This window comes from Papaver somniferum, chromosome 11 (genome assembly GCF_003573695.1).
Source record: "Papaver somniferum cultivar HN1 chromosome 11, ASM357369v1, whole genome shotgun sequence".
Taxonomy (NCBI): domain Eukaryota; kingdom Viridiplantae; phylum Streptophyta; class Magnoliopsida; order Ranunculales; family Papaveraceae; genus Papaver; species Papaver somniferum.
Window position 1 is genome coordinate 51,801 of NC_039368.1, and position 12,590 is coordinate 64,390.

The 12,590-nt window shown below is 34.3% G+C and overlaps 2 protein-coding genes across 2 annotated transcripts; both read right to left on the reverse strand.

Annotated features, from left to right (window-relative positions):
- LOC113322226 (F-box/kelch-repeat protein At3g06240-like) lies at positions 1–1,518 on the reverse strand. Its single transcript, XM_026570283.1, has one exon. It carries the CDS (start codon positions 1,516–1,518, stop codon positions 1–3), a length of 1,518 nt encoding a protein of 505 aa, XP_026426068.1.
- A 9,524-nt stretch (positions 1,519–11,042) lies between these two features.
- Positions 11,043–12,379, reverse strand: LOC113322228 (F-box/kelch-repeat protein At3g06240-like). Its single transcript, XM_026570285.1, has 2 exons — positions 11,314–12,379; positions 11,043–11,173 (listed from the first exon to the last, which is right to left on the reverse strand). The coding sequence occupies exons 1-2, from the start codon at positions 12,377–12,379 to the stop codon at positions 11,043–11,045; spliced, it is 1,197 nt and encodes a 398-aa protein (XP_026426070.1).
- Positions 12,380–12,590: the final 211 nt, after the last annotated feature.

Genomic DNA, 12,590 nt, shown 5'->3' on the forward strand with positions numbered 1-12,590 from the left:
TTAATACGCCTTAAGAAGTTCATGATGATAAACAGTATTAATACCTCCAGGAATAACATTAACACCTCCAAAGGCAGCGACACTACCTTCATGGTTAGCAGCATGAACATCTGCAAGAATAACATCAACACCTTCAAGAACAACGGCATTAACGTCTATGAGAAACACATTATTGACACCTCTAAGAGACGAATTAACAGCATCCATTTCTTGGTTTTCAGAAGATGCTCGTTTTCTTTTTGAACTACTACTACTTTCAGTTAATTCATTACGTTTGCGTTTCGCTTCTTTGTCTTGAGCAGCTTCCATTGTAATTTGGGAGTTTTTATTCAAATGATGAGAATCTTGAATTTCACTAGCATCTTTGGAATGTTTTTTGTCCACTGTACCCATATAAATACCTGAATTCACTGAAACTAAGCTCTCCACGTAATTCTCCGAGCAAAAACTACCATCGATGATGCCGTTTATATTCAGGGTTCTAATGTTATCATTCTTTGGGTCGTATAAACCGAGACCGTCACCAACCTGTATTAGAATCCCACTATCTTTAACAGAGCCATAGATCTTTAACGAATGGGGATCTGCAATAATTTCTTTTTGGGTAATGATGAATTGCTTTGTCCAAGATTCTCTCACTCCATAATTTTGCATAACCCATACATCAACACGAACGTTACGGACACCACAAATTAAGCAAAGGGAATCTCCCAGCACATGGATATTAAATTTCTCTTCTGGACATGTCATAGTTTCTTCTGGAAGTTGCAAATCCATGAACTTCTCACTGTTAATATCGAAGCAAATTATAGTTTCTTTACGGGTGGCGGTATCGTCTGACCAATGAGAAGCATCTTCACCTAACCAATGAAGAGCACCATTCAGAAGCACACCACCGGTTACATCAGAATACACATAAGGGATGTTTTCGCCTCTACTCCATGAACCAGCTGTGTATGAATAAACTTCAGAAAAACTGTCAAGCTCGCCATCATCATCAGACCGGCCAGTTGCAATGCATACCAACTTGTAATTATCAGTTTTGAAATCGTAACCAAACCCATAGGAAAGGTTTTCTACGGCCGTCGGTGCTCTTATGATTTCCTTGTACTCTCTTGTGGATGGGTTCCAAAGAAATAATTTTTCACTATCTTCGGTCAATAATAAAATCAAGCCATTGCAAGATCCCACAATAAAATGGCGAATACTGTGAGTTATAGCATTATTATTATTGTCGTTTGGGTAATCCATCACAACAGCTCCGTATAATATTGAAGCATAATCTATGGAATAAAATATATCATCAGCAGCGTACATATCATGACTCAAACCGATCATAATTTTTGTGTTTGTAAGTTGATTTTTGGTGGCAAGGTTAAGGTGATCCTTTATAAATTTACGACTAGATAGTAATTCACACCAGGTCTTGCATACGGACTTGAAACATAAGATGGATTTCACAGGTAACCTTAATAAAATCTCTTCTTGGATGTCTTGAGGAATACTTAATCTTGACATTGTTCTTTTGGAACGAATAGAATAGAAATTAATTATTAAAAATTTTACCAAAACGCAACAGATATATTGAACTTTCCTTTTGATTTTGTATCTCCTTCTGTTGCTTCGTTCTTCTTTCACGAATTGATGTTGTTGTCCACTTTGAACACCGACGACAGCAACAACTCTAGTTGCTTTGCTCGTAACAAACAAACTTGCTTTGTAAATTATAGGGACGACGGAAGGAGAATAAGAAGACTTGATTAGTTTCTCATATAGCTATGGACCTATGGTATGTCTAGCTTTTATAGTACGCTCTCTTTATATAGGCTTTCGTATTAAAAGTTTTCCTAGTTGTTGTTGGTTAAACTTCAACATTAAGTCTAAGATAATCTCTAACAAGTTGGTTAGGATAAGAAAAGGCAATTGATGTAATCCTAAGGGAATTAGAAGTCATCTAGTTCTAAGAAAAGGAAAGACATGTAATAAGGTAATAGGACTAGGAAAAGGAATTCATAGTTCTATATATATGATCACCAAAGTTGTGGTTGATCATATGAGCAAGATTAGAGCTTGTGTTTAGTTTTGAGAGATTTTCTAAACATCAATAAAGAGAGTTGTCTTTATATAAGCTAAGTTTCATCTTGCAGTTCCCATTAGTTGTTCACGTTGCAGAAATCATATTTCCAATCGATATAGAATTTCATGGGATTATAAATATCGGGAATCATGGGCTAAGAGAAAATTCCTAGAATTAGAAAATATGACTTTTGCGATTAGAATAAAAAGGGACCGTAAATCCCTCCTAAGTTTCGGGTGGAGGTGATATTCAAAATCGGGGATTTGGTGGAATTATAAATCCGAAGAAAAGTGAATTCAAGGATTTGTGCAACCAAACATGCCAATGGAATCGTATTCCACCAAATCGCCTGGACCCATAAATTCCATTTTGAGATTCCGCATCAAACCTATCATTAGATCTCTTCGGCTAGAAGCAACTCTAGCATTTATTCACCGGAAGTTTTAGCTATCCTACGACCATCAACAACTGAAATAAACATTATCGGCCGACCAGACATTAATCAAAAAAATCGTTGACATCATCTTGTGTTACTTGGAGATCGTAAGTATTGGATAAAACGTAAGATATTGGACCTTCATATATGTATAAGAGGCTCTAGAGTGGGATAGGGACTCTAGATCCCAGTGAATTACCAAAACAAAAGGCCAAGCCTCTAAGAATTAATACAGACAACTTAAAACCCACCTAAAACAATCCTTTAGAATCTAGAAAACTTTGGAGATGAAACTCGACGACACGTATTGATTCAGATAAATGCTTCGATAAATGAAATCCCAAAGTCCAGCAGGATCACCAACGCCATGATCTCTTCTATTAGGAATATAGGTCAGTTCAAGTCTGTTGACTTGACTAAGTCTGTGTGTCACATATTATGGGTATAAATACCCTTGTTCTGTATTTGTGTAATGTATCTAAGACATATTATTCATCAGTGATAATTGTACCATTACATCCAATACTTTCACATGGTATCATTCCGAAAACAACCAATAAAATTCTTTTTCGATCCTAGGTTTTCTTTTCATCTCCATACTTCTCTGTAATGGACAATCAATTTTAGTTTCCGCTGCCCATTACATTATCATCATCAAAAGGTTGTCCTAAGAAGACGAAGAAAAAGAAAAAGAAAGAAGAAGAAGAAATCAAATTCTGATTTTGAAGAAGCTTCTATTTTTGCTGCTGTAATGATCAGAAATTTGGGGTTTTCTGGCTACAACCATGATGACTTCCTATTTGATAGAGGTAATTTTAGTTACAATTACAAATATTATCAGTTCTCAATTTTAAATTAGGGTTTTTTTAGCATTGGTTCTTGAAATTGCTGGTTAATAATTTTTTTAAAATTTATCAATATTTTGAACCCTAATCCTTCTTTGAAACAGTTTCTTCCTTCAATTCATCGAAACCCAAAGTTTAAATCTTTCTCATCAAAAAATCGTGTACCCTGTTTTTCAGTAATTGATTCTTTCAAATTGGTCGTTTGGATGGAAGGTTTTAAAGTTGAGATAACATGCAAAATTCAAGTTAGGGTTCTATTTCATAAATTTTCTTCAATTTCCCTAAACCCTCTATCTCTCTATACTTTGTGATTCTAAATCATTCAAAGTTCTTTCTAACCCAAACCCATGTGAAGAAAAGAAAGAAAAAGATTGTTTCCCATTGAAGTATCTTCAATTTGTTGTTTGGGGTTTCTTGGCGCAATGTTATTTGTGGAGTTTTGAATTGGCAGTGACAATGATTAAAAAGATTGTGCATATATGGGTTTAGTTACAGAAGTTTTAATTGTGTTGAAAGGAAATTTTCAAGTGAAAGGTTTTGGGAGAAAGATGTAATCAGTGGGTAGTTATTAATTAAAACAACATCAACTTCTTATCGACAGGATCAAATAATCAACAACAGCAACAACAATTTCAACAACAATCCAACAGCAGTAGCAACTTCCGGATAATATCAACATTGATATGGGTAATAACTTTTTAATAACAATTTTTCCCATTTGTTCATTGTTTGTGTGAGTTTAGCATATGAAGTGATAACTTTCAATACCTAATGGTCCTAAAAACATTCAATAACCCGAGGTGTATTATTCGGGTACCGGGCGAAGGAGACATCATTGGTTTAGTATGAAGGGTAAAATCGTCATTTCATGGAAAATGCTATTGATGCAACACAGACACGTTGTGGATTCCCTTTATCAAAGCAATTGTGTGTCCTAGTGTTCTCCTTGGGCCTTATCTCCTCGGAACCGATCGAAGAAGATAATTTCTTCTTATATTTTCTTTCTTCTTCTTTCTTCTTTTCTTTCTTTTTCCCTGATCTTCTTTTCTCTATGTGTGATTGAGAGTTGGCTCGAGATAGAGAGAGAGAGAGATAGAGTTGATGAATTAGAGAATATGAATTAAAAGATGTTGATGAAGATATGAAGGTGGTGTTGGTGTTGATGTTGATTAACTCTGAAGAAGAAGAAAGATTAAGTTGTCGTTGTAAATCGAAGTCAGGTTTTCGATTGAGGTTCAAGATATGGAGGAATTGGTTAATTGAAGAAGGATTTGGGTAGTAGGCGATGAAGAAGAAAGGGGTTTGGTGTTTTGTGAAGTTATGAAGCTGATTCGATGATAATTTGAAAGTCAGGGTTTCTGCAAGAATTCAAGGAATTAGAAGATGAAATTTATGTTTAAGAAAGGGATTTGAGATGGGCATTGATCAGATTGGATGAATTAAGATTTGAGTTGAGGAGTAATTCGAATTTGATGAAGTTAGGGTTTTGGAGTCTTTATGAAACTAGGGTCTCTTAGTAGAGGTTTTTAAGTTTGAATTGGTGATGAACATGAAGAATTAAGGACTGAATTTGAGTAATTGAGAAGGAGATGGAGTTGTATTAATTTGTTAGAATCAGAAGAAAAGAAGGGGTTGGTTTCAATTTGGTTGAGACAGTTGTTTAAGTATATTCTTCATAGTTAAACTAGTAATGTTTTTTTACTTTCGTTACTGAGTTTGTTTATTGAATTAAGAACTAAGCTGAGCTAGTGCTGCTAGTGGTGTTGAATATGAGGTTTGCTTGGTAGTGTTATTTAACTTGCACAGAACTTGGAAGAATGGTTTAGTGATGTTTGTGTTTGTATTTGATTGCATGACTTGGATGTGTGATGGAATTACTGAGTTTAATCTGAAGTAATTATGTTGGTAAGGATTCAGTTTGATTGCATAGAACTTCTGGAGTTGAAGTATTAGATGAATGCTTAGGGTATTTTCGTGGAATGAGTATTTCAGAATTGTTGAGGTTGTTTAGTTTAAGGGTGTTATAGTTAATGCTGAGATATGACAGGTGTGTTGATTCCATGGCAATGCAGCCTCAAATGTTGTTGATAGATGGTGCAGGCAAGGAAGAGGCACAAGAGTTGGATGAATGGAACTGAGGTGGAGTTTGGTTTATGATGTTGTGTTTTGAATAGCAGTACAAGTTGAGATGTTAATGATGATAATGATGGGGAAGATTAGGAGATAGTTGTGGTATTATGGAGTGCAGGGAATGGTTTAGTGGTTTAGCATTAAACTAGAGATGATTATGAACTCAGAATTTGGTTGTTATGGAATGGAGTTGTGTTGGTTGTGGGTGCAGATTGTAAACCTTGTGTTATTGTTGTTATGTAGATTAGTATGTAATTAGCTGAGTGTGGAAGGAGTGTGCCTTGGTACTGCAATTGCAGGTAAAGCTTGTTTTACAGTTGTATATTGAATTATGAATTTGTTTTCATAAATAGTTATGTTTTGATCATATGAATAGAATCAGATAGGTTGTATTCTTGTAACTGCTATTAGATTAGGCTATTAGTCATCCCAGTCAGTCTAGATGACTTGTCTGACTGAGTTGAATCGTGTTGATTCACTGAATTCCCTGTGTTGACCTGAGTTGACTCGTATGACCAAATCGTTGACCACTTGACCATTGAATCTAGACTTTGACCCGACCTTGGACGTTGACTGTTAGTTGACCCTTGACCGTTAGTTCGACCGTTAGTGACTGTTAGTTGACCTTGGTAGACTTGGGCTTAAGGAAGTTTTCTTACTTAGACTCTTTGGACCTCTTGTGGTCCGAATTAGGATTTGGGTACTGCTACAAAGTTGTAGATGTTCGAAAGACTTGGATCATAGAACCAACCTAATTTAATTAGTAAACCTTAGCTATTTAAAGATAGAGAATAAAAATGTGTGGAATCATAAATGGGATTAGAACCATTAGTTAGACTTGTATGATTCTTGTGTGAGCCATTTTGACTAGATTCTTAGACTTCTTGTGTGATTAACAGTTAGTCTATATTAACATCGACAATTCAAAGAATGATCCAGCGAATCGTGGATCTCGAGGTAGGCGTGGCTTGTCATCAAAAGAGGTGGGAATACTTTTAACTCTTTTGTGATTATTGTTGTTTTCTTTTACCAAAGTTTAAGTTTAACAAATTCATGCATTATCTGATTATGTATTCCATGCATTGTTTTATTTAAAATTCCGAAAGTACTGTTGATTTCTTTTAATCTTTCCATTGCTTGGAAAGGAATTGTAATGCTTTGTTTGTCTTCGTGAATTGTTTGGGAAATAAGAATTTCCATTTGATTATTTAGAAAAGAGAATTACCATCCGTGGTATAGGATACTACTCCTTCATTTATATCTACATAAATTCGAGCTTTTATGCAATCACTAGGTGCGGGACAAGTCACCATATAGCTATCTAGGTGTGGGACGAGTCACCATATTATATATTGTTTGGAAGGCGTTAGTTTCATATACATGATTGTTTACCTATGTGATTTGGTTGTGTTTAGTGTTTAGGGAAAACAATAATTGTTTTCAAATCATTTCCAATGATTGCATGAAAGTTAAATGTTATTCCTGCAGGGCACCGCTTTTAGGGATGATGTTCTCACCCATTCCAAGTTTCAGTTTCAGAGACAGATCAGAGTTGCGCAGAGAAAGCTTCAAGAGTCGAGTTCGTTAGTTGATTAACTTAGAGATTAAGTTTTGTAAATTAAACTAATTACAAATTAGAGACTTTCTTTTTGCGTCTAAATTAGATTGTTGATATAATACATATTAGCCATTAGACTTAAGAAAATAAAGATATATATATAAAATAAAAAGACTCAACTTGTTAGTAATCTTATACCGAAATTATTTTTAGTCTAACAAATGATTTAGTAAACTTTTAAAATGAAACAAATACACATGAAGTTGTGGTAATAGCATTCGGATACTTAGTGTAATATTAGGATTAAAAGAAAATGAATTTGTATAGTGTTAGGATCCCTTTTCGTAAATAGATTCAATCATATTTTGAAATGAAAAATTAGTATGACGAACTTAAACTGACAGAATTCAAATTAGTTATATTGAGAATAACATAAATTAAAATCTCATTAATAAATATATAGCGATAAAATAATGATTAAATAGCTATGAAAAATTATTAGTACTTATCTACGATTGTAAAGTTAACTAATAACAAAATAGAATTATGTGTTTTGTGTTCAAACCAGATAGATTTTATAAGACTTATTAGGTAGAATTAAGAACGTGAGGTCATATAATACCAAAATCTAAAGACTATCAAGACATATTAAAATTTTATGTAGACTTAAAAATTTAAATCATATTAAATTAGCAACGACAATATTTAACAAGATATAGTATACAGATGCCATCTGAATAAATAAAATTGTTATATCAATCTTTTTGTGAAAGTAGAATTATATTTACAAGATTAAGGCTTAACAAAATTAAACTAAGTATCATTATTAAATAATTATCCTGGCCGTATTTTAGTTGCGCTTGTAATCAAGTGGGAAAGTTTGATAAAACAATAATGAAAATGATAATATAATTAAGATAATAATTTTCGATAAAATAAGCATATTATTATAACACTGTCTAGTACTAATTATTATAAAATTTAGAGTTAGTGTAAATATCATTTGGATAATAATTATATGTTAGTACTGGATTAGAAAACTATAATTTTTATTAATAACAGAACTTAAGGATCACTTAGCAATAATATAAATTTAAGGAAATAAAGCTAGATCAAATCTAGTTATAATAAAATTGAACTTGGCATTATGATTAACTTTTATCGGCTAAGAAATAAATGTTATAATAATAATAAAGTATTAACACCAAATAATTATGGAAAAATTGTTAGCGGTTATTTATTTATATCAAGTCACACAGTGAAATAAACAAATAGATACATTGGAAATAATAATAGTAACATTTGGATAATCGATATAACATTAAGTTATTCTTAATTAGTACATGAATTTAAAATCTATTTAGTTATAATAATATAGTTTCATCTTTAAAATTGGATTTCATTAAAATAAATAAATAATAATAATGATAAATAAAAAGTAAGATAAATAATTCGGATAACTAAATTGCTTAAAATGATGTGAACTGTTTATATATTTTACGAAGTAAATTTATCAGGCTTACACTAGTTAAGATAGAAGTTAAAGACTAATCAATCTTAATAAATTAATACTTAATAAATCGTAATAAATTTGCACTTAGTTAATCCAGCACTGGAGATTAGTGAGGATGGTAACTCTGATGTGGTCGGGTGATACTTGTTACGTAGGTAGGCATTGTCAGGCGTCGCGAACCTAGACAGGGCAACTGCATTCTTGTATCACTAGGCATTGAAGGGAGACTTGCTTCCATTAGTGAACTGATAGATCCTAAATTTTACATATAACTTTATTATAAAGTAATTTCTCTCATAATTAGAACCAGTAACTTATTGAAATACAAACTAGTCTATTGAACCTAGAGCCGCAAATTTTCGTTGTAGAAAGCCATATAGGTTTGTGCTTTGTTTGCGCTTAGTTGAGAGATAGTAATTCTCTATCAGGTGGGGAGTTTTTGAATACCGGAAGAATGGTTGATTTTCGAGGACGAAAAATATAAGGTGGGGAGAATGTAAAGACCCTCAAGCTCGTCAACGCTATTAGACTAGTCAAAAGACGTTTTAGTCGATAATAACTCGATTAGTTTAACACCAACGTTAAATGATAGACATTAATCTAACAACGATCTAGATACGAAACTAGTACCGCTGAATAGGTCTCGAAAAGTTATGCGGAATGGACTACCCAAGCGTATTATTCGGATATCGGACGGAGGAGATATCATTGGTTTAGTATGAAGGGTAAAATCATCATTTCATGGAAAATGCTATTGATGCAACAGAGACACGTTGTGGATTCGCTTTATCAAAGCAAGTGTGTGTCCTACTGTTCTCCTTTGGGCCTTATCTCCTCGGAACCGATCGAAGAAGATAATTTCTTCTTATCTTTTCTTTCTTCTTCTCTTTCTTTTTTCCTGATCTTGTTTTCTCTGTGTGTGATTGAGAGTTGGCTCGAGATAGAGAGAGAGATACAGTCGATGAATTAGAGTATGTTGATGGAGATATGAAGGTGGTGTTGGTGTTGGTGTTGATGTTGATTAACTCTGAAAAAGAAGAAGATTAAGTTGTCGTTGTAAATCGAAGTCAGAGTTTCGATTTAGGTTCAAGATATGGAGGAATTGGTTAATTGAAGAAGGATTTGGGTAGTAGGCGATGAAGAAGAAAGGGGTTTGGTGTTCTTGTGAAGTTGTGAAGCTGATTCGATGATAATTTGAAAAGTTAGGGTTTCTGCAAGAATTCAAGGATGAATTAGAAGATGAAATTGATATTTTAAGAAAGGGATTTGAGATGGGCATTGATCTGATTGGATGAATTAAGATTTGAGTTGAGGAGTAATTCGAATTTGATGAAGTTAGGGTTTTGGAGTCGTTTATGATGAACATGAAGAATTAAGGACCGAATTTGAGTAATTGAGGAAGGAGATGGAGTTGTATTAATTTGTTAGAATAAAAAGAAAGAAGGGGTTTGTTTCAATTTGGTTGAGACAAGCTGTTTAGGGTAATTATTCATGGTTAAATTAGTAATGTTGTTTACTTTCATTACTGAGTTTCTGAGTTTGTTTATTGAATTAAGAACTGAGCTGAGCTAGTGGTGCTGGTGGTGGCAGTGTTATTTAAGATGGAAATTGAATGAACAGAGACCACGACAACACTGCGTTCTTGTAATTTGCTCCGTGGTGAGATAACAGTCCGACATTGGTCAGATGATGGGGCTTATAAGTCAATGGGATCCTAACAGATTGGTCAATGGGAATAGCATATGGGCAACTCACTAAAAGCGCATTGTAAACGGAAAACTTTTTTCTCTAGCTGCACTAGCAGATATGTCATCTAACTACAACCATTGTAAACGAGTACCTAGATTAAAAAGTATTGATACCCTTTTGTGCGCTGATTGTAATCTAATAACCAATGCACGAGAATTTGTATGACAGGGGCACTTCTATGCATTTTTAGTGCACAGCAAGAATTGGGTCGTTCTGAAAAATGTTGTTTCTTGGAATGCGATGATTTGCGGGTATAGCCAAGCTGGTCATACTGAAGAAACTGCACGAGGCTATTGGTCACAGCTAAATAATTAAACAACCATGGGAAATCGAACAAAAATGACAATAAGATTGTGGAGTGCTAACACAATTGAACAAACAAAGACAGAAATAGTCTGATGTTCCAACAAAAAATACTCTTGCATTGAGTAAAAAGCTTACTAACACAAGTTTTATTTTACAGAAAATAAGTAATAAATTAGTTTGAATATCAAATGCCCGCATTCACTTGAAAGAACATAGCATGAGAAAACTTATTGAAACTTGGATGAACAGCCACACCCAACTGTTCTAACATTGGAACTAAGAATCAACGACACTGGAGATTTGCAGTACTAAGAACCTTGAGAAACCCGCATAATAATACCACTACCACCACCATTTCTTCGTCGACCCCCTCTCCCCTTGATCACGACCCCCTCTGTTTCAGCGCCTCCCTCCCTTGCAGATTCATGTTAATACGCCTTAAGAAGTTCATGATGATAAACAGTATTAATACCTCCAGGAATAACATTAACACCTCCAAAGGCAGCGACACTACCTTCATGGTTAGCAGCATGAACATCTGCAAGAATAACATCAACACCTTCAAGAACAACGGCATTAACGTCTATGAGAAACACATTATTGACACCTCTAAGAGACGAATTAACAGCATCCATTTCTTGGTTTTCAGAAGATGCTCGTTTTTTTTTGAACTACTACTACTTTCAGTTAATTCATTACGTTTGCGTTTCGCTTCTTTGTCTTGAGCAGCTTCCATTGTAATTTGGGAGTTTTTATTCAAATGATGAGAATCTTGAATTTCACTAGCATCTTTGGAATGTTTTTTGTCCACTGTACCCATATAAATACCTGAATTCACTGAAACTAAGCTCTCCACGTAATTCTCCGAGCAAAAACTACCATCGATGATGCCGTTTATATTCAGGGTTCTAATGTTATCATTCTTTGGGTCGTATAAACCGAGACCGTCACCAACCTGTATTAGAATCCCACTATCTTTAACAGAGCCATAGATCTTTAACGAATGGGGATCTGCAATAATTTCTTTTTGGGTAATGATGAATTGCTTTGTCCAAGATTCTCTCACTCCATAATTTTGCATAACCCATACATCAACACGAACGTTACGGACACCACAAATTAAGCAAAGGGAATCTCCCAGCACATGGATATTAAATTTCTCTTCTGGACATGTCATAGTTTCTTCTGGAAGTTGCAAATCCATGAACTTCTCACTGTTAATATCGAAGCAAATTATAGTTTCTTTACGGGTGGCGGTATCGTCTGACCAATGAGAAGCATCTTCACCTAACCAATGAAGAGCACCATTCAGAAGCACACCACCGGTTACATCAGAATACACATAAGGGATGTTTTCGCCTCTACTCCATGAACCAGCTGTGTATGAATAAACTTCAGAAAAACTGTCAAGCTCGCCATCATCATCAGACCGGCCAGTTGCAATGCATACCAACTTGTAATTATCAGTTTTGAAATCGTAACCAAACCCATAGGAAAGGTTTTCTACGGCCGTCGGTGCTCTTATGATTTCCTTGTACTCTCTTGTGGATGGGTTCCAAAGAAATAATTTTTCACTATCTTCGGTCAATAATAAAATCAAGCCATTGCAAGATCCCACAATAAAATGGCGAATACTGTGAGTTATAGCATTATTATTATTGTCGTTTGGGTAATCCATCACAACAGCTCCGTATAATATTGAAGCATAATCTATGGAATAAAATATATCATCAGCAGCGTACATATCATGACTCAAACCGATCATAATTTTTGTGTTTGTAAGTTGATTTTTGGTGGCAAGGTTAAGGTGATCCTTTATAAATTTACGACTAGATAGTAATTCACACCAGGTCTTGCATACGGACTTGAAACATAAGATGGATTTCACAGGTAACCTTAATAAAATCTCTTCTTGGATGTCTTGAGGAATACTTAATCTTGACATTGTTCTTTTGGAACGCAATAGAAATTAATTA

Excerpts from the sequence above, each read along its gene's own strand:
- LOC113322226 (XM_026570283.1), bottom strand. The coding sequence starts at position 1,518 with ATGTCAAGATTAAGTATTCCTCAAGACATCCAAGAAGAGATTTTATTA.
- LOC113322228 (XM_026570285.1), bottom strand. The coding sequence starts at position 12,379 with ATGATCGGTTTGAGTCATGATATGTACGCTGCTGATGATATATTTTAT. Across the intron at positions 11,174-11,313 it reads CAAAGAAGCGAAACGCAAAC|GTGTTGATGTTATTCTTGCA; the intron begins GTAATGAATTAA and ends TTGTTCTTGAAG.